The sequence below is a fragment of the Macrobrachium nipponense genome, chromosome 32, assembly GCF_015104395.2.
Source record: "Macrobrachium nipponense isolate FS-2020 chromosome 32, ASM1510439v2, whole genome shotgun sequence".
NCBI lineage: Eukaryota > Metazoa > Arthropoda > Malacostraca > Decapoda > Palaemonidae > Macrobrachium > Macrobrachium nipponense.
In genome coordinates, this window is record NC_061094.1 from 33,244,728 (window position 1) to 33,264,169 (window position 19,442).

Consider the following 19,442-nt stretch of genomic DNA (forward strand, 5'->3'; position numbering starts at 1 on the left):
AATAGGAAGAGACTCACTTCTTGGTGGGAGGAATCTGAGTCTTTTATTGATGAACAGACTGGTGTTCGTCCATCCCTGGAATGCCTCCCATGGTCGTAAGAGCGAGGGACGGGAGGGTCCAAGCCTCTGTCCGATTGATCGGGGTGTGCACCGCAGGATCAATGGTCAGACCTCTGGGCCGAGTACTAAGAGAGAGGCAAGCGTATCTCTTCGTACCAGCAAGCAAGAACTTGTTCCTGTTTGCAAGAGGCAACATAAAGTATGGGTTGTCTCAAAGCTGGCATCCACTTCTCCCCCTTTTGTTTGGAGGAAGGTGGTGGATATACGCTCCTATCCCCCTAGTGGAAGGGATAGGATGTGCTCTGTTTGAGTAGCTCACCTGCATCTTGTCCTTATCCAGCCAGGGTGACGACCGTGTCCCTCTAACCACAGGTAGAGGGGAAGAAAAAGAGGGAAGAAGCAGGAGCCAGTCACACTCTCATTCACCATCCATTCTTACGGTCACACCAGGACTCGATGCTGTTCAGCCTGCGAGGGTCTGGGTTCGCTACACAACGTGTTTGAGCAGCCACCACGGGTCCCAAGGAAAAAGATCCAAGGACCTGTGGGCAATATCCCGAAGGTAGAAGGAGGGCAAGTGGTCTGGTTGGACCAGACCCCTGCCTTCAGTACCTGCGCCAAGGAGAAGTTGCTTGTGGACAGGCAGCATCTCCTTCGCATCGAAGGCGGTGAAGTCCATTAGGGAGGGATTGTGAACGACTCGAACCAATCGTCAGGGACCGAAGGGTTCTGAGTCTTCGCTACGAGTTCGGTACGAAATCGAGCGTCCACGGATCCCCATCCCCTGGGTGCCTGACTTCGCAGGAGAAGTCATGCAGTTCCTCAGAGGAAAGAAGGAATAGTCGCATGACCTATCCCTCTTCTCTACTTCGGTGATGTCCAGTACCCATACTGGTCTGTCCGTTAGCAACGAAGTCTCTCGCATCCTCCTATCCCCATGCAGCGAAGTTCTCGGTAGTGGATAGGACACCGACACTCCATGGTGGGTGTCAATGGTATGGGTACTGTGACAAGCTATTAAAAACGAAGTAATGGTTGCTGTGTAACAACCGAACTAAGTCAACAGCGTAATTCGTAACTGACTCGGGTTTCGCTCTGACAGCTGCCGACTGACTTGCGTTCGGTAGGAGGCAAGTTGTCAAAGCATCCGAGTAAGTCACGTGACCTTCGCCTTTAAAGGGTTATGCCGAGAGACCAACAAATAGATGTATTTGTTTGTCACCAATGCCGGACAGCGAGGTGATGATTCTCTTAAGGCATGTACCCAACAGGCGAAAGTCAATTGCCTTCTAGAGACCGAGGTCCCTGAAGGTAAAACATCTCATGTTTTGTTGAATCTCAGCTAAGGAGAAACAACACTATGTACCGTTGAAGACGAAGGTAGATATTGAATGCAACCTACGTCTTCACATATGAATCGAGAGAAGGATCTCAAGATTCATAACCTGTGCTTACAAATGACTGAAAACGCTAACCGCTATTTCATTGCTGTCCGGTGAGAAGTCGTAGTTGCAATGAAAAGCGCCGGGGTTCTTCGGTAATGAAAACACAGGTGAAAGCCGCCTGAATAACTGCTTCTCATGGGTGGCTGAACATTTGGAGGTAGAGCTGTCAGGTCGGAGAGTAGGCGATGTCTTCTGACACATCCTTGTAATTCGGGTTGAACAATGAACAATTGTACACCTACGAATACGAGATATTTGAAGACAAACTCAGATGTCTGCAAAATCATTCGCATTATCGCAGTGCGATGCAGCGGAGACTTGTACAGACTTCTGTTACCGTGCGGTAAACAGAAAGATGAAAGAGTCCAAGAGATATCTCTGTTGAAAATTCTCGCAATGTCGAAGGCGATGGAATCTAGCGTCACCGCAGTAGATGGTCCTTCATTATTGCGAGAATCCCCGTTAATCAGAGACCTAAGTCATGAGTTGTTTAGGCAGAGATACGGTTCGGTAGTCAATCAGGCGGGGAGAGAGAGACATACATGACCGTGAATCTCGGAGGCCCAGCTGATACTGAGCTGCTATGAGGCAGTTTCAATACGCAGTGTTGAGCCTGCTGACTCGTCATCCTGAGTTGCCAGGTAATCCATTATTCCACGAAGGAATGCGTTCGGCCAGAACTACCGAGCATAAAACATATGCTCGGGCAATTATATTTATGGCGAAACGAATTTCGGTAAAATATAAAAGTTGAAATGGTGTTGTCGTGACAAAACCATAAGTATATAAAATGGTGAAACTGAAAACTGGGAGGTTGCAGGCAACCCCGAGTTGCAGTTCAATTAGAATACTTCTCGTCTAAGTCGCAATCCGTAGAATAACTAGGATATGCGCCTACCCCTCGGACAATTCAACTGCTTAGCAGAATCATGTCGCGAGGTTAATATACGTAGTATATTTGTAGGATTCTGAAAACAACGTCTCCATCCTAAATTCTTTCCTTCAAGAAAACAAAATAGGATTGGAGATCGACCACCTTCGTTCTCTATTAAAGAGAGTGAAGGAGAATAGTCTTCCTCGAAGGAAATCTTCAATGGTGAACAGAAAACTAAGACGATAGTTCAAGCCAAACTGGATATTCCCGTCCGATCTCCTCTATTCCAGGTTTGGTCGCCTACTGTGAGATAGTTTCTTTCAGCAGCAGTCTTCTTCACAATGCTAGAAATTCCAGGAATTCGAGCATAGGCGAGGTTCCCGATTATCGTGTAACATATCGGGATTCTCGTCTCGCTCACTTTGGACCGTGGTCTCGCGTAAGTGTTTGAAGATCGTAAAAAACTCGAACACTCTGAATGCGCCTAGAAATTCCGTAGAATTCTAAGCAGTCTGCGAAACCCCCAACCGAATTCCGTCAAACGATATCGGCTGGTGGTCCTCTCGATTCCCCGTAGAAATCGAGAATGGAGCAGGATTCCTCCTCAACGACCGGGCTTACGTCAGGTAGGACCCGAAGGTCCCCCCCGGTAGCGCAGTCCCCAAGAACGTGGGGATCCTACAAAGAAATCTCTGTAGGATCCTTCCCCTTTCCCTCGTAGCCGTAAGGAGAGAGGGAATGGGGAAGGAATTGGATACTCGCTCGCCTTCCCAGTGGAACTAGCAGTTTGGAGAAGAGTAGGAGCAGCCATCGCCTTGCGGCGATGGCCTCTCAGAGTCTGGGAAAACGTATCGTCAGGAGAAAACGTTTTCCCGCGGAGGGTTAGGGCTAACTCTCCACTGTAGGTAAGGGTCTGCCGCCACTGTGAACGTCGTCTGGGTGGGGCTGATCGACACCTGACAGGAGCCGAGCCGAACCGTCCTGCCGACTCATTCCAGTCCTCGTCGAGGTCGAAACCTCTCAGGAGGACCGAAGAGTATTTAAATACGGTGTCCGAAGACACGTAGAAAACGCCGCTGTCGCAGTAGAGGAGGTGGAAGTAGCTTGATCGACCGGCCAGAACTGAGAGAGCCTTCTTGTCCGGAGACGAGAGACACTGGTTCGAGACCGAATCAGGCAAGCTCCGATCGCAGGCCGACCCACCGTCGGTTTGGGGGGTTCCCTCTCGGGGGCCCCAAAACGACTCGAGCAGAGACGTGGGCTCTGCTGGTGGGTTGAGCGGCAATCCTTCCGCAGGGTCATTATGCTGACGAATCAGCTTAATGACTTCTGCAAATTCCTCTGTATCTCGGGAGTAAACCGCGTCTTTGCGGAGTAGGACCGTCCAGTTTCCCCTCCAACAAGAATAGATCCCCTAGATACTCCTCCTTCAGAAGGAGGAAGAGCGGCAAGACCCCTGACGGTCGCCTCCAGCTAATTGCGCGTATGTCCTGGTCGGTCCTAGAACCGTGCCTGTCCATACGGCGTCATAGCGGGGTCGCGAGCGGCGCACCTCTCGCGCATCACTCATAGGTACCTCGCTCCTCCCGGCGTAGCCCGAGGAGGTTGAAGGTACAGGAGAGGCAGACCTGACGCTCCCCCCTAGCTCGCTGGCAGGACCAGCGTGCTTGGAGGGCTGCTGCCGATCGTCAACCCGCGGTGGCGATCGCAGCATGCCTAGCCTTGCCGCTCGCCTGAGGCGAGAGGCTTGGCTGAGACGTCGACGCTGATCTCTAGCGTCAGGCGAGCTGTTGCTGGTTACCGTCTCCGCCCCCCGTCACCGATGGGAGCGGCGTCAGGTGACCTGCTAGGCTCGCTGTCACGGTGAGACCGGCGAGCGTCCTCTCGGCGCGTCGAGCCGCTGGTACCAGCCGTGGCTGGTACCGACGGCCGCGGGGACCCTTCCTCGCCTCAACCCGTTATGGGAGAGGCCGACCTGACGCTCCCCCCGGCCCTCGCTCGCTGGCAGGACCAGCGTGCGTGGAGGGCTGCTGCTGATCGTCAACCCGCGGTGACGGTCGAGCAGCAGGCCTAGCCTTACCGCTCGCCTGGGGCGATTGGCTCGGCTGAGAACGTCGAGACCGATCTCTAGCGTCAGGCGAGCTGCCGCTGGTCACCGTCTCCGCCCGGTCCCATCGGGAGCGGCGGACGGGTGACCTGCTAGGCTCTGTGTCGCGTCGAGACCGGCCAGCGTCCTCTCGCCGCGTCAAGTCGCTGGTACCAGCCGTGGCTGGTACCGGCGGCCGCGGGGACTCCTTCCTCGCCTCAACCCGTGGCTGATCAGCGACCGCACGTGCGAGCAGCCAGTTGATCGCTGCGAGCAAGAGTTGATGCTCGAGAGCGTCCACTGGCCTGGCGAGAGGTTGTGTGCACGACTCTCGCCAGTCTTCTGCTCCGCGCCGCTGTCTTGACGGCGAGCGAGCTCGGGCGTCAAAACTTTGGCTGGACGGTCTTCTTGGAAGAGCGTCCACTCGGTGCTTCTCGCGAACGAGAAGCGGCCGAGACGGAACCTGGTTTAGCGGCAGACCCGCTAGCACCAGGTGAGGACGCACCAGCCGAGGCTGGTGCCCTCTGGTCAGTCGACTTCTTCTTTGCAGAAGAAGCGACGGGCCCCGTTCCGAAGGAACAGGAGGACCAAGCAGCAAGAGCTCCCCAGCTCGCTGAGCGAGCCGGGCCCTTAGAAGATCCCGAAGGAGTCTTTCTTAGGGGGTGGGGGAAGGGGGAGGGCAACCTTCTTCTTCTTCGGCTGTTTGGCCTTAGAAGTCGAAGGGAAGGAGAGGCAGCGGACGACGAAGAGGACGACGAAGACGACGACGACACCTTCTTCCTCTTCCTCTTCTTCTTCGCCAGGCTCCGCAGGACAGACGTCAGGTCTTCCATCCAGGAGGGAGCCGGGGTCAGTTGCCGAAGCAATCAGGGCCCCGGACTGACACCTAGTCCGGAAAGGGACCTGATGAACTGTGACAGCATCACCAAAACAGCAGGAACAACAGGAACAGGTCCAGGAACAGCAGGAACATCTGAAAGTGAATGAGCAGCAGGCACCTGATCTGAAAGGGAATGAGCGGCTGGGACAGCAAAACAGGTACGGCAGGCACGGCAGGTACCACAGGAGGAGACAGGCGTCCTGTCGGCAGCTACCGTCATCCTCGGCACTGGCGGCAGGTCCAGGGGGGTACTCTTTGGGCAGCGGCAGTCCGGGGTCGGCAATACAAAGTGAACCCAGGTGGCGGTGGCACCGTCCTGATTGGCACGGCAGGGAATTGGTTCTGGATTGCAGCCGTGGGTGTTACCGACATGACATGTGGTGTGTACACAGGTTGCGGTGACATCTCATATGCTGGTGTCGAGATTGTGGTTGTTGTAGTGGTTACCGTATCATGAGTGACCACTGCCGACCCCGCCAACCGCTGAATCAACCCCTGCAGTCCCAGCGACTCCCACACCTGTTCCAGGTCGTCCTCGCTGATGGCAAACCTGCGGAAGCAACAGTCGGGTTAGTTAGAGGGGCTTCCTCGCGCCTGGGGGGAGAGAACCCCACCCAGAGCGGACGGAAGACCCCGAGTACAACTGGACGTCCGTTACCAAAGGAGTCACTGGACTTTCCGATGACTTCTGTGTCCTCGTACAGCACCCACTGCGCCTCTGACGAATGCATACACGTTACACAGGGCTCGTTGCGGGAACACTCTCGCCCCGACAACGAGTACAAAACCTCGTGAGGATCTACATCTACATCCAAGGTCGTCTCCCACGGATGTAGCACCTGCGGTCCATAGATAGATTAGTAAGAGGGGTTCCCTCACGCACGGGGGGAGACGATGCCCCACCCGAACGCAAGGAAAGACCCCCAAATACAAATACAACGAAGAAGCTGAGCGGGGGGCAGGAAGGAAGACGAAGAATCGGCTACCAAGGGAGTCGCGGGAGAGCTTTCCGACGACTTCCTGGCAGACCTTCGCTTCCCCCACCCCCGCACAGCAGTGAAAAGTAATATGAAAATGAAACAGAATACTGCCCTTGCGATTCACTTCATAGAACTTAAAGGAGAAAAGATCAATTCCCGGGTAAGAACGGAAACTTGATCTAATAATATGATGCTATCATAAAATATATATGAAAATGAAACAGAATACTGCACTTGCGATTTCATTTCACATAAAAATCGTAAGGATCAATTCCCGGGTAAGAACGAAAATTGATCCAGATTAAATTTCATGCAATCAATAAATGAAAATGAAAAGAATATTGCAATTGCGAATCCACTTTCATTGCATTCTATTATACAAAATTAAAAGTTCGTGCCGAGCGCAGTCACACTCCAATCTCGGTAACGAAAGCACAGGGCCAAAATATAATGAAAAAAAGTACTTACAATTTTTCAATTACACTTCGCCCAAATACAGACTCGGCGCGAGCGCGCCCCGCCCTCGGCACCGAGACATAATTCAAGGGTTCATAATTAAGTAATGAAAATGAAAACAGTGTACTTACAATTTCATTTTCAAGTCAAACAAACCATTAGTAGAAAACACAATATAAACAAAGCATACGACGATGAAGCGGGCAGAGAGCGATGACGAACACGTCCTTCACAACAGCGGCCGAAAGCAAAAGTGATTTGTTTACCTCCCAGTCGCGCGGCGCGCGACTGTCGGACAAGCAGTTAACTACCGTTCTCCCCTTCCCCTTGTTCGAAGCTTACGACCGTTTCCAGCTGCCGCTAGCTACTTCCTATTGTTAAAGGACCGATGGTTTGTATTACGTATCGGAACAATACAGTTTTATAACATGATCAAAGTTTTTTCATACAAACCTAGTAATCATATACTGTAATGCCTTCTTTCGGTGAACATGGCAATCCCAGTCTCACAGATTCATATCACCGAGTGATTCAACCTCCCAACTATATTATGGTCTATTTCAACCTCATTTTTTTATACAAGAAAAGCAAGCTTGTAGGAAAGGGAGAAGACCCCCCATACATGATTAACAGATTTGTCAAAAAGCTTTAGTTTTTAACACTTTCATCACAACCTCATCACATAATCATATATTTCCCTGTATTTCTCATTAAAATGTTATTGTTATGATACAATAAAGTTTGTTCATACTTACCTGGCAGATATATATATAGTAGCTGTATTCTCCGACGTCCGACAGAATTTCAAAACTCCCGGCACACGCAGTGGGCGGCCAGGTGGTTAGTACCCATTCCCGCCGCTGGGAGGCGGATATCAGGAATCATTCCCATTTTCTATTCAGATTTTTCATACCACTGTCCCCTGAGGGGAGGTGGGTGGGTACTTTAATTATATATATCTGCCAGGTAAGTATGAACAAACTTTATTGTATCATAACAATAACATTTTGTTCATGAAACTTACCTGTCAGATATATATATATAGCTGAATCCCACCATTGGAGGTGGGAAGGGACAGAATAGAAGGATTTAGGAAACACCTCAAGTGCAGATGATTGACATCTTGATTCCTTACCTGTTAGCATAGCTGACTTCTTGATTACTGTCACCGAAGTCTGCTTTTGCTTTACTAGAGTTGCCAACAAGGTAGTGACCTGTGTAGTTGGTGCGCTCTAGATGATCTGTCAACGGGGGCGTGACCACAATGTGACTAGACCATATTGACCATACTGTGAGGGCAACGAAGCTAAAACCACCACCTGACCTAACCTATCGAAGTTAGTCCCATAACTTCTAGGCTAACGAAAGGGAAAGCGCCTCAAGCGACCAACCCTTCAAAGTTAAAAGTACACCTATCCCTTTTTCTATAGGATAGGATTCGTGCTGCTTCCTGCCTCCAATAATATCTACGGATATGTATGGTCCTAGCGACTCGCAGATCTCATATGTCGTCTTCACATCCCGTCGGGAGTGTGAAGCGAACCCAGAGTTGCTTCGCTCAAACGTGGCACTCAGGATATTACTGAGTGTCATGCTCTGTTGAAATGCTTCCGAGGCCGCGCCCTCACCTCGTGAGCATTTACTTTAAAAGGTTTCAAATCTTTGTTCAAACATGACGAATGAGCCTCTTAGAAAGACTCCTTAAAAATAACGCCAGGGCGTTCTTCGACATGGGCAAGTCTGGTCTTTTTACGGAACACCGCAGATTGTCCGAATGACCTTGACTTTCTTTAGTTTTATCAAGATAAAACTTGAGAGCCCTGACAGGGCACAGTGATTATATATTGTATTAATTGTTATGGGTTATAGATAAGTGTGATTATATATTGTATAATTGTTATGGGTATTTTATGCATTGTTGAAATATGGTGGGTGTCCTATATATAGACAAACATGTGGTAGATTCTAGAAGGTGTCTGTTGATGTATTTAAGTTTGTGTTGTGACGTCATAGGCTGTGACGTCATAGACAAGATGGCGGCGGCGTCGGCAGGATGTAAACAATAACACGGGGAAGTAGAAAGCACGTGTTGGTGTGTGTGGTTGGTAGGGGAGAGCTCTCTGTCTGGTAGGAGTTGTTTTTTGGGTCGTAAGTCCTTGTGGTGCTGGTGTTTTAAGGTGATTCAGAAGTGTACTGGAGTTGGAGAAAGCGTACAGGTGGGTAGATTATTCATTTTATAGAGAAAGAAAGGAGTTAGGCTAGGCCAAAATTCAAACACAGGACTCTCTGTGGCTCTTGCCCAATAATTTGTGCCATCCCCTTGATCTCCAGGCCTCTGGGCCAAGGGTTAGACGGGTTTTCGTTCTTAGCAAGAACGGAAGGCTTAGAGGACACCGAATTATGTCCTCTAAAGCCAAAACCTCTGATGATGGCTAAAACCTCACTAACCCTCATTTCCGTAGCTAGAGTGGTTAGAAAATTAGCCTTTCTGGTCACGTGTATTAAGTTTACAGAAAGGAGAGGTTCGAAATGCTTTGACATCAAGAACTTCAGACTACGTCTAAGTTCCATCAAGATTTCCGCAGACCTCAAAGATCGTGAAGGGCTTTGTTGTTTGACAGATCCGAATCTCTGAGCCTAGAGGCCGTCAACAACATTTATTTCCGTTATTTCAATACAATCGTTGGGACTGTTAGCTTATCCCATACTTCAGACGGAATGGGAAGGCGGTTAAAGTCATTCACAGAGGTCAGAGGTAGAGGAACAGTCATTCTTCCTGCCCTATGTCCAGAAACGGCCCACTCCGATTGGTACACTGCAAATATGCAGCACTGCTTTGCTTTGGCAATGAGACTTGCAATTAATCTTGAAGATCCTCTCGCTTCTTGACAGTCTGAACGCATTCAGACTCAGATCGGAGAGATTTTAGGTACCTCTCGAAGTGAGGCTGTTAGAGTAGACCGATTCTCTCGGAAGGGTCCTTGGAAAGTGCTCTCTGAAGGACGTGACCTCTGTGAATCCAGCCTCTCGAATGGCCAACATGGGGCGATCATGCGTCTTTTCTCAACTCCCTCTGACGCCAGCGATTATCTTATTACATTTCCTAAGCTTTTGAATAGGGAAAAGGGCTAACCAACTATCCCCATTCCAATACTATAGGATGGCGTCTATTGCTACCGCTCTCGATCGAGAATAAGGGCGCAACGTAGAGGAAGCTTCTTCGTCTTCAATATTGCAAAATCTACGAAAGGAGCGTCCCCAAAGTCTCCACAACTCTCGACATACTTCTAAGCGAGGATTATTCTCAAAAAGTCAAACGTCAGTAGTTGCTGCCGTCGATCGAGAAGATCCGCACGGACGTGCAATCGTGTAACGAACCTCTTAAGGATCGTTACGTTCCGTGCCTATGCCGATAACCATCTCTCTTTTCTTGGGATATGAGAGAGCTGCGGAATTATCTGAGATGATTTGGACCACTCGACCAAAACCTCACTCTTCGAGGAACTGGAGAGCCAACCAAATTGCTTCCAATTCTTTTAGATTATGTGCCAGGACCTCTGTCCGGATGCCTGGCTCCCTCTCATTATCACCTGAGGTGATCCTTAACCCATTGAGAGACGTTTAGAATTATCTCTAGATCTTTGATGTTATTTCAGTTCTCCTGTAGGAAAAACTGTAGAGGTCTGAATTGCAGTCTATTCAGGGAAACAAGCTTCTCCAGCGAGGAAATGGTCCCCAGCAGACTCATCCATTCCCTCACTAAGCATGCTTCCTTCCCTAATAAGGCTGCGCTTTGCATAAGCAGGAGAGCATTATTATAGTGCTATGCTGCGGTAGACTCGTAGAGAATTCTGTTACAGTGCGGTTAGCAGCGCCGAACATGTCTAAGAGATATCTCTGTTGAAAATTTCTTAGCAAAAGGAAGTCCGTTTATTCATGATTACCAGAAATCCCCTCAACCCGAGGCGAAAGTCATGATTGTAGGGCAGAGATACGGTTCGTAAATCAATCCCGCAGAGAGAGAGACGTAACCGACTGAGCAGTACAACGAGCTACCTAACACTGAGTTGGTGACAGTGTGAGACACTGTGACAGTTACAGGCAGCAGCTTATTTGACATAAGACTTCATGGACGTAGTCTATAAGTCTTTTTCCTGGATGAGCCTCTGACTAATGAATGAGAGCTCTTTCGAAATTTGTTACTTATCCGCTTATGCGATAAAATGTTATTAAGAACATTGTCAATGAGAACTAACCCAATTGCATGACGGAAAAGTAATGCCAGGAATTCGAGCATATAGCCTTCCCGATTCCCGCAGAAATCGAGGAAGGGGAGGTTAGGATTCCTGATTAGAGACTGGGCTTACGACAGGAAGGACCTTAATGTTCCCCTTCGGCAGCGCAATCCCGAAAGCAGACGAGGCGTTTTATGACACCGAAATCTGCTTACAGTTTTCCTGGAATTCATCAAGTGATGGATTCTCTTGAACGCTCCCTTCGTAGAAAGAGAAGTAGACATCTTGACGAGACCAAACTCCTTCCTCTACTTCGACGACGCCCTCTTGAAGAGCGTTCTTGCAGGAATCCTGCCGAACGTCTTGATGCGTAGGAACCGCCTATCGTTCTGAAGAACGTCTGGCAAGTGCTCTACCGAGGTCCATGACGTTTTTTGTAGGATGCCGAGGCGTCTTCAAGGCGTCCTCGGCTTAGCGTTCCTGGCGAGCGTCCTCGCTAGCGTCCTTGGCGAGCGTCCCAGATGTTGTAAGACATCGAGCGTCTTCCAAAAAGCTTATCAATGTTTATGACGTCGAGCGTCTTCTGAAAGGCCACCCGAAAAGCGTCCTGGAGAGCCGCACACTGCTCCTGAAGTGTGAGAGCCCTATAGGAAGACGTAAGGCTATCGTCTCCAAGACGGCCTTAAAGACTTTCGTTACCTTCTAACAAAGACGGTGGCCGCCTGCAACATTTTGCGTCTTTAGTAATGCAAATGAACATATCCAGACACGCGCTCAAAAAAGGAACGCCGGAGCGTTCCGAAAGGCATCGTCGCGAGGTGCTTGCCGAACGTCCTGATTGCATTCTTTGAGCGTCTTGAAGAGCGTCCGGAATAGAAGAGCGACGAACATCAAGGGAAGCGTCATAGTGAATGACGTGCGTCAACACGAGTAACTTGAGAGGCTTCCTGGCGAGGGGAGAGCCGCTCATGAAACGCGAGCGTCCTAAGCATAAGTACGGTGATCGTCATCAGGACGAGTCTTCAGGACGTTCGCCACTCTTGACAAAAACGACGGCCGGCTTTGTGCGACATTCTTGCGTCGTTTGTCACGCTCATACGACACTGCAGAAGGGCATTTAAAAGGACGCCTGTGTGTTTCTTGGGTATGAGGAATTCTTTGCCCTTCTCCTGTCGAAAACTAGGATAGTCTGTCCAGTGTCATCTCTGTCCGCCGACAGAGCGTCCCTTAGGGACGAGTAAGATGCGTCTTGGCGAGCTGTTTGACTATGCAACATCAGCTTGCCGGACGTCAATCTTATGAGCTTGAACAATATCCCGTTTCGTAGTAAAGCGAACGTCACATAACGTATACATAACGCCATGAGGGGAGGAGGAAACCTTAGCCGATGACAAATAAGACCTCCTTGGAGCGTCCACCAAATTGGCGAAATCTCCTTGAGAAGAAGACGGTGCTTTCAATCCTGCTTCTTCTCCTGTTTCGTACCAGATCCCAGCTCTCCCTTTCAGTCTAGATGGAGGAAAGTGCAAACGAAGTCTTCCTCTCGATAGAGCGTTGAATGTCTCGAAAGGCGTCCTTGTGAGGGTCCTGCCTTAAGGACATTTTTAATCTCTTGACCAAGACGACAGCCGCCTGTGCGACATTTTGCGTCTTTGTCACGCTTATCGATATTAAGTCAAGCCGAAGGGACGCCAGATCGATGTGGGTTCCCCGTAACCCTCCTTCGGCTTTCGACATGCCCTCTCCCTAGTCCTGGGAGTCCGACAGAGGTCCAGGCCTAGAGGCGTTATGGGGCGGATCTGACGTTCCCTCCTGACGAGAGAGAGGACGTGAAGCGTCCTCTTCTCTAAAGCTTCTTAGAGGGCGCGAGTCCTTCCGAGAGCTCCAACCTTGCGGGAGGACGCCTCGGAGGACGAGAAGCAATCTTTCATGATTCGTGCACGTGCACGATCTTTGGCAGCCTTATCCTGCCGAAGGGACGCCAGATCGGTGGGGGGGTTCCCGTAAACCCTTCCTTCGGTTTTCAACTTGCCCCCTCCCTGGTCCTGGGAGTCCGACAGAGGTTTAGACCTAGAGGCGTTATAGGACCGATCTGACGCCCCCTCCACAACACTAGGGGCAAAATCAACATCACTACACTCACAACACTGATTGGAGAGCGAGCACTTTTTCAAGCTTACTTGATGTAATCCACAATAATAGAAAGGGCATTACTTCTCACAGAACTTCCTCTAGGCCCGTAAGCCATACCACAGGGTTAGGCAAAATAAAGTCTACTGGAGGTTAGTAGGTTCATTATCCTAACTTCTGTTACTGTTGGAGGAAGACCTCCTGATTCTATCACGCTCTAATTTGCGTAAACATACTAATCATACGTCTCTTTCGGAATCAGTCAACATTACACTAATTACATTGATCTCTCAACAAAGAAAACATGTAAAACGTCATGTATACTAAACGAGTGTCTACCGAAGGTTTTCGGTAGCCTCCCCTTACCCGTTGCAGACAACAAAATCTGAAACTAGGCTACCTAGATTCAGACATCATATGCAATGAAAAAATTTTAATTAATTTATGATAGCGTATGCCTAGCCACAAATCCAAGTCAATCATTCAAAAAAAATAAGTAGGATACTTAAGCGGCTAATGAAGTTTCAAAATCCTAGGCGGAGGTAGTGGAAACAGGTGTTTTCACTACCGCGACAGAGAAAAATCTGAATAGAAAATGGGAATGATTCCTGATATCCGGCCTTCCCAGCGGCGGGAATGGGTACTAACCACCTGGCCGCCCACTGCGTGTGCCAGGGAGTTTTGAAATTCTGTCGGACGTCGGAGAATACAGCTATTATAATACTGCAAGGTAAGTTTCATGAACAAAATGCATATATAACCTCCCTCTCCACGGAAAATGTGACTTATCATGACAGCTGAACCCAAGTAGAACACATTACATTTCTGTGCATGATGGTCATAAAGTGAAGCTTGGTAAAAGTCATGGAGGCCCTCCAAAATACCAGACCACCCAATGGATAATAATTCTAGGTATAACTTCAAAGTTAGCAAGGACAAATCACTGTAAACATATGCAACTAAAACTCACCCGTCACTAATTCCTCTAAAACCATGTTCTTTGAGATATTCTACTTCCAGACTGTACACAAGACGAATCGGGTCTTGACCTCTTCAAGTGAATCATCACCACCCTCCCAGCACATGGACATTGATCCTCCATGTCAAAAGCAACCTTGGACAGTGCCAGGATGGAAAATGGGACAAGTTACGTCTGGCCAACATGTTTGACAAGGAGAGAGCAATCTAAGACCTGTCTCTGAAATAAGTCTTACTCCCATACAAGGCATGGAATTTGGTGACCCTCCTCATGAAGGCCTGAGGTACGAATACACTGTCTCTCAAGCCAGATCAACATGGACTCGTAAGACAGACATGAAAGATATGTATAATCAACACAAGACCCCAACACAGCTGCCAGTGAGGACCTCAAAGAACTGTTTTTTTACGATTCCTGATCTAATTGGTCAAATTCTTGTTGCACTCAAGTCCAAGCCATGCAAATTGAAGACCTAATAAGAGAACCCTTCTGTTGTCCATTACATCAGTGGAAGGCATCTTCCTCCAAAACTGCAGGAAGGTAAAGAACTTTTACCAACAACCAGGACACTGGTACTGATTAGATTAACACCCCATTCACCCTAAAGATGAACCAAGCCCAGCTTCCTTGGCGAGGTTTAGTAGTACAAATTCTGCAATGTCTGGTGGTGTCCAAAGTAACAATCTAAAAGTCCCTCCTCAGCCAATCCTGAACCCTTAAAAAATAAAGCTGCCTGATTTACTTCTTCCAAAGCATCACCCCCTGGGAGAATCCACTGTCTAGGTGAGAGGTCTGAGAACCAATCCTGGTGAGGCAAACAAGGAACTGTTCAACACATTAACATTGCCCCCAAAAATTCATCAGAAAACACTACTAAACATACTTAATAGCCACAAAATCACTGGATAACAAAACTGAACAAGTAAGAGAGGCTACATTACATTTAAAATATCGTAACAATACATAAATACTTCCAATGAATAAAAGTTTGAGTTTCAAAAGTAACACACTGGAAAATAGGAATAAAGAATAACAGCACATACAACATAAAAAAAAAATAATAATTTCTCCAAGTAAACCTCTCAAGTCTGTAAAAACTGATCAATGGATCCATCCGTAATGCCTACTCATGCAGAACACAATACTCAGGACTTCTACAAATACTTCTGACTTTAGTCTGTGGTTGGTGTTCCATTTCCTCTTTGCTTTCACCATCAGAATTCATTAAAGAATAGATTCTTTTGGATGAAATTTCATTTGATACATACATCTTCCTCAACAAAGCCCTGGAGGCCACTCCACACACACAGGAGATGAGAGAAGTTATTTCTCGTCCGAGTGTTTTACTGGTCTACCGCTCATCCTGGACAAAACCAGATAGCCATTCCTCCCACTCCCACCATAGGGCAAGATATTCTGATTACTGCATCCTCAAGCTAAACAGTTTTTGTTCCTACCTCTGACATTGTTAGCTCCATCTCCAGCAAACACTTCAATTGCCTTCTAACAAGACCAAGAGGCAAGATTTTAGAGCTTAACCAAGTCCTAAACTTTATTGATAGATTCCAAGCAATTATCTGGCTGTGCACAGTAAACTGTGGACAGAGCTATACTACCATCACTATCTGAGCATGCCTTCACCCATGACACCAGCTCCATGGCTCCTGATTTCTCCCTCACACAGTTGCTCAGACTCTTCTGTTCTACCACAACGTTAGCCCCACACAAATTAATACGAAAACATTATTTCAGACAACCCATGTTAAGGATACTCCTCTAACAAAAGGTTCAAGTTCTGCCCTTCCTTCAACAAGATGTACTCATTTGTCTCCACAGATGAAGTACATCCAAACCTCCTAGCCCAAGAATATTGAAATCTTCCAAGGAAGATTATTGTAATTCTATTCAACAGTCTGGTAGAGAAATAAATAGCAAACCTCATCATCTCCATTCATAATGCAGTCCTTTAAGATCAAGAGGCCATGAAAACAATTAGTCGTCGAGAGATTGCATGGACTTCAGATGATGAATGGCCAGCATATGATGGAGTAAACACTCAAGGTTTAGGCATGATAAGCAATCAAGTAATCTCTTAGATATCCACACAAACCCTTGAAATATACACAACTACCATATGACATTTCAAAGGTAAGGAGGTTAGTACATTTGTTGGGTAAGGCCTCCATTATATATGTAAATAGACTCTACCTCAGAGTCTATCTTCCACAGTAGAAAATTACAGCATATGAAGACCAGCCCTTTCCACCCATGGATGCATTCAACTGTTACTTCAACTTCTCAGTCAACCTACAAGCCGGAAATTTGCAGTACCAATCAAAACACACTCATATTTCAACTGGAATTATGACATTAAGGAAACCTGACTAGAAAATATGCCAAAAAGTTTCATCTGATGATATCTAATAAATAAATGAATAAAATGATAATAGATGTTATCTTGGAAATAAAATTAAATGACCAGTATTTCTTTAAAAAAAATTGCTGTAGCAAGATATTCTTTAGGTTTTCATTGTAAAACTGCATTTACTGAACCACCCAGCACCATTTGGTGTGCTGTCAATCTTTCAATATAATCCCATTACATACACACATAAAAGAATTCATAGGTCATTACAAATGCATATCATAAGTTGCACTATGGTTTTATGGAAGACCATTTTTCTTCCAATGTTTTATAATCAGGATCCAAGTATCAAATCCTACTTTAATAATTATGTACCCTGAAAACATTTGGTTGTCTTCTGAAAAAACTAAAATACTTGTGTTAAAAGAAAGAAAGTGTTTTCTGGAAACTTTACACAAAATAAATAGTGCGGGATACAATTTTTGAAACAAGCAAGACTCCATTACAGGATGCATTAACTTTCATGCACAAAGAAACATTCAGTCAAGCAGTCTAAGGACTGGTATCCTTTCTCATGCAAGAACGTTCTTACTGCTACAATAAAATGGTAGCAAACAAAATTCATGCTCCAAAGGATACCATGTATACACAAACACACAAAATTAAGGTGAAAAAAAAAATGAGGGACAGAAGCAGCTGACACCAACATACCACCACCACCTTAGTTGGCCTGCGTCCCTCTTTATTTAGGAGGACATTACGCAAACTCATCACACCTTCAGGCTGTTAGAAACAAGACAAAAAGTTACACTTCTGCCAACAGAGACAACATGTGTATAAAAGTTTTGAGGTTTCAACACAGACAGGGGTTTCCCATTCTGCTGACAAAACTGCTCAATAAAAATACCCAAAAATTTACACAGCTGCTGGATCACTAACACTCTCTGCCTAAATCCCTCTGAAATCTAAGGAAACTCCTGCTATGATATTGAGCGTAGGATGGCAAATACTGGCAAAGCTAATACCAAAACTGCTAATCACTCCATGCAATAAGCAGAATGACATCTAAAAATCTTTCTTACATCACAATTTAACTAATTTTAATTATAAAAATAAAAAGGTTAACAATACAAAACATAAAAAGGAGCAATTATATTAATATTAAGGAAATTAAGCTACTGCAAAACAAAACTTAGATAAATAAACTGCAACACCATTAAATGTCTGTAATAACTAACTAGCTTTATAAACTGCCTAAAAACTGTTTAGCCCTTGTATGTTCATGGATAATCTAACAATGCCTGTAAACCACATATCACTCAAGCAATCACGAATTTAAACATATTTTACCTTCGAGAGCTCCAAGCACTTATTGTGGGTGCATGTACTGCCACACCAGTAACACTTGTATGTATTAAAGACGCAAGAAAGGCAAGATGACTGTTCACTACAAAGGGCAGTTAAATTATGCTTTACAGTAACAGGTGGACAGACATCAAAAGACTTCTTGTCATGGTCATTAATGGTTTCACAGCGACTCAGAATTCTGGAAAAAATAATGGCACAACATTAGGAAAAATGACATAATATTCAATATCAACTAAATTCAACTTCGTCTTGCAGCAAGGTCTACATGTGACATGAATGTTTATATCAAAAGAATGGAAATTTAGTATCGTACTTTTCCAAACTGCAAGATGATTTTACAAATCTACAATTTTTCAAATAATTATCCATGAAAAGCAAAATCATTTTTGTTCTTGGCTAACTTCAACACAATGTTCTGTATGTAATTTTTCTAATTTACTTTTACAAAGATGCCACTGAAATTTACAATTATTTTGCAAAACCAGCACTAATCATGAAAATAAACTGACAGCAAGTAATAAAAGAAAATGATATTTTGTCATGTTACAATTAAGTTTATACATACTTACCTGACAGATATATACTTAGCTATAGACTCCGTCGTCTCCGACAGAATTTCAAATTTCGCGGCACACGCTACAGGTAGGTCAGGTGATCTACCGCCCTGCCCTGGGTGGCAGGACTAGGAACCATCCCCGTTTTCTAATCAGAATTCTTCTCTTCCACCTGTCTCCTGCGGGGAGGCTGGGTGGGCTATTAATCGTATATATCTGTCAGGTAAGTATGTATAAAACTTTATTGTAACATGACAATATCATTTTTATACATTCAACTTCCCTGCCAGATATATACTTAGCTGATTAGCACCCATTGGTGGTGGGTAAGAGACAGCTAACTACTGAAATAGACAGGTAAACAACATATGTTGTAGGTATTTATAAACCTTGGTTCCTACCTTATTAGGCTGAAGACTTCGCGGCTACTGCCTTGTAGTGCTTAGCCTCAAGAGCCTCAGCGAGATAATGATCTATGGCTAAGAGTTCTTGGGGTCGGGTCTGCCAATGGGGTCTTATCCACTTACTCGGCAGAGCCTAAAGGCCTTTGTCATTGGGTGCTATTCCACTTACATGACAATACACCTTGTTCAAGGAGCACAAAACCGATCCCGATCACCTGATCCTAACATCCATGTTAGTTCTAAGATTGTAAGGAGTTATCCCCGAACTCCTCACAAACAACAAAAAACTCGAAACATAATTACACTTTCATTACAAAATATACAAAAAAAATTTTTGTACTCCCCCCCAATAGTCATACATACCCTTGATCGCCTACCAGCAATGACACTCTGCTCCCGTGCGACAGTAGTGAGCTTGCTGCTAGAAAACCAAGCACATATCTGACAAGAGGGTTTATGTACGATAAAAAACACAAAATTAAGGATCAGTCTTTGCTCCAAGACCCCAGTACTGTATCTGCTGATACAAAAGACCTAGCGAGAAGCACTTCTCATAGGTCACTCTCAGTCCTTCAGATAATGAGATGCAAACACCGAATTGCACCTCCAATATGTAGTCTCGATGA

General features: G+C 46.3%; 1 protein-coding gene across 1 annotated transcript in view; it reads right to left on the reverse strand.

The window, feature by feature from the left end:
• The window catches only part of LOC135207332 (attractin-like), a 135,132-nt gene that overhangs the window by 87,850 nt on the left and 27,840 nt on the right, over positions 1-19,442 (reverse strand). The window contains 2 exon segments of the mRNA XM_064239032.1: positions 17,202-17,273; positions 17,841-18,036. Coding sequence (XP_064095102.1) covers positions 17,202-17,273; positions 17,841-18,036 — 268 coding nt within the window.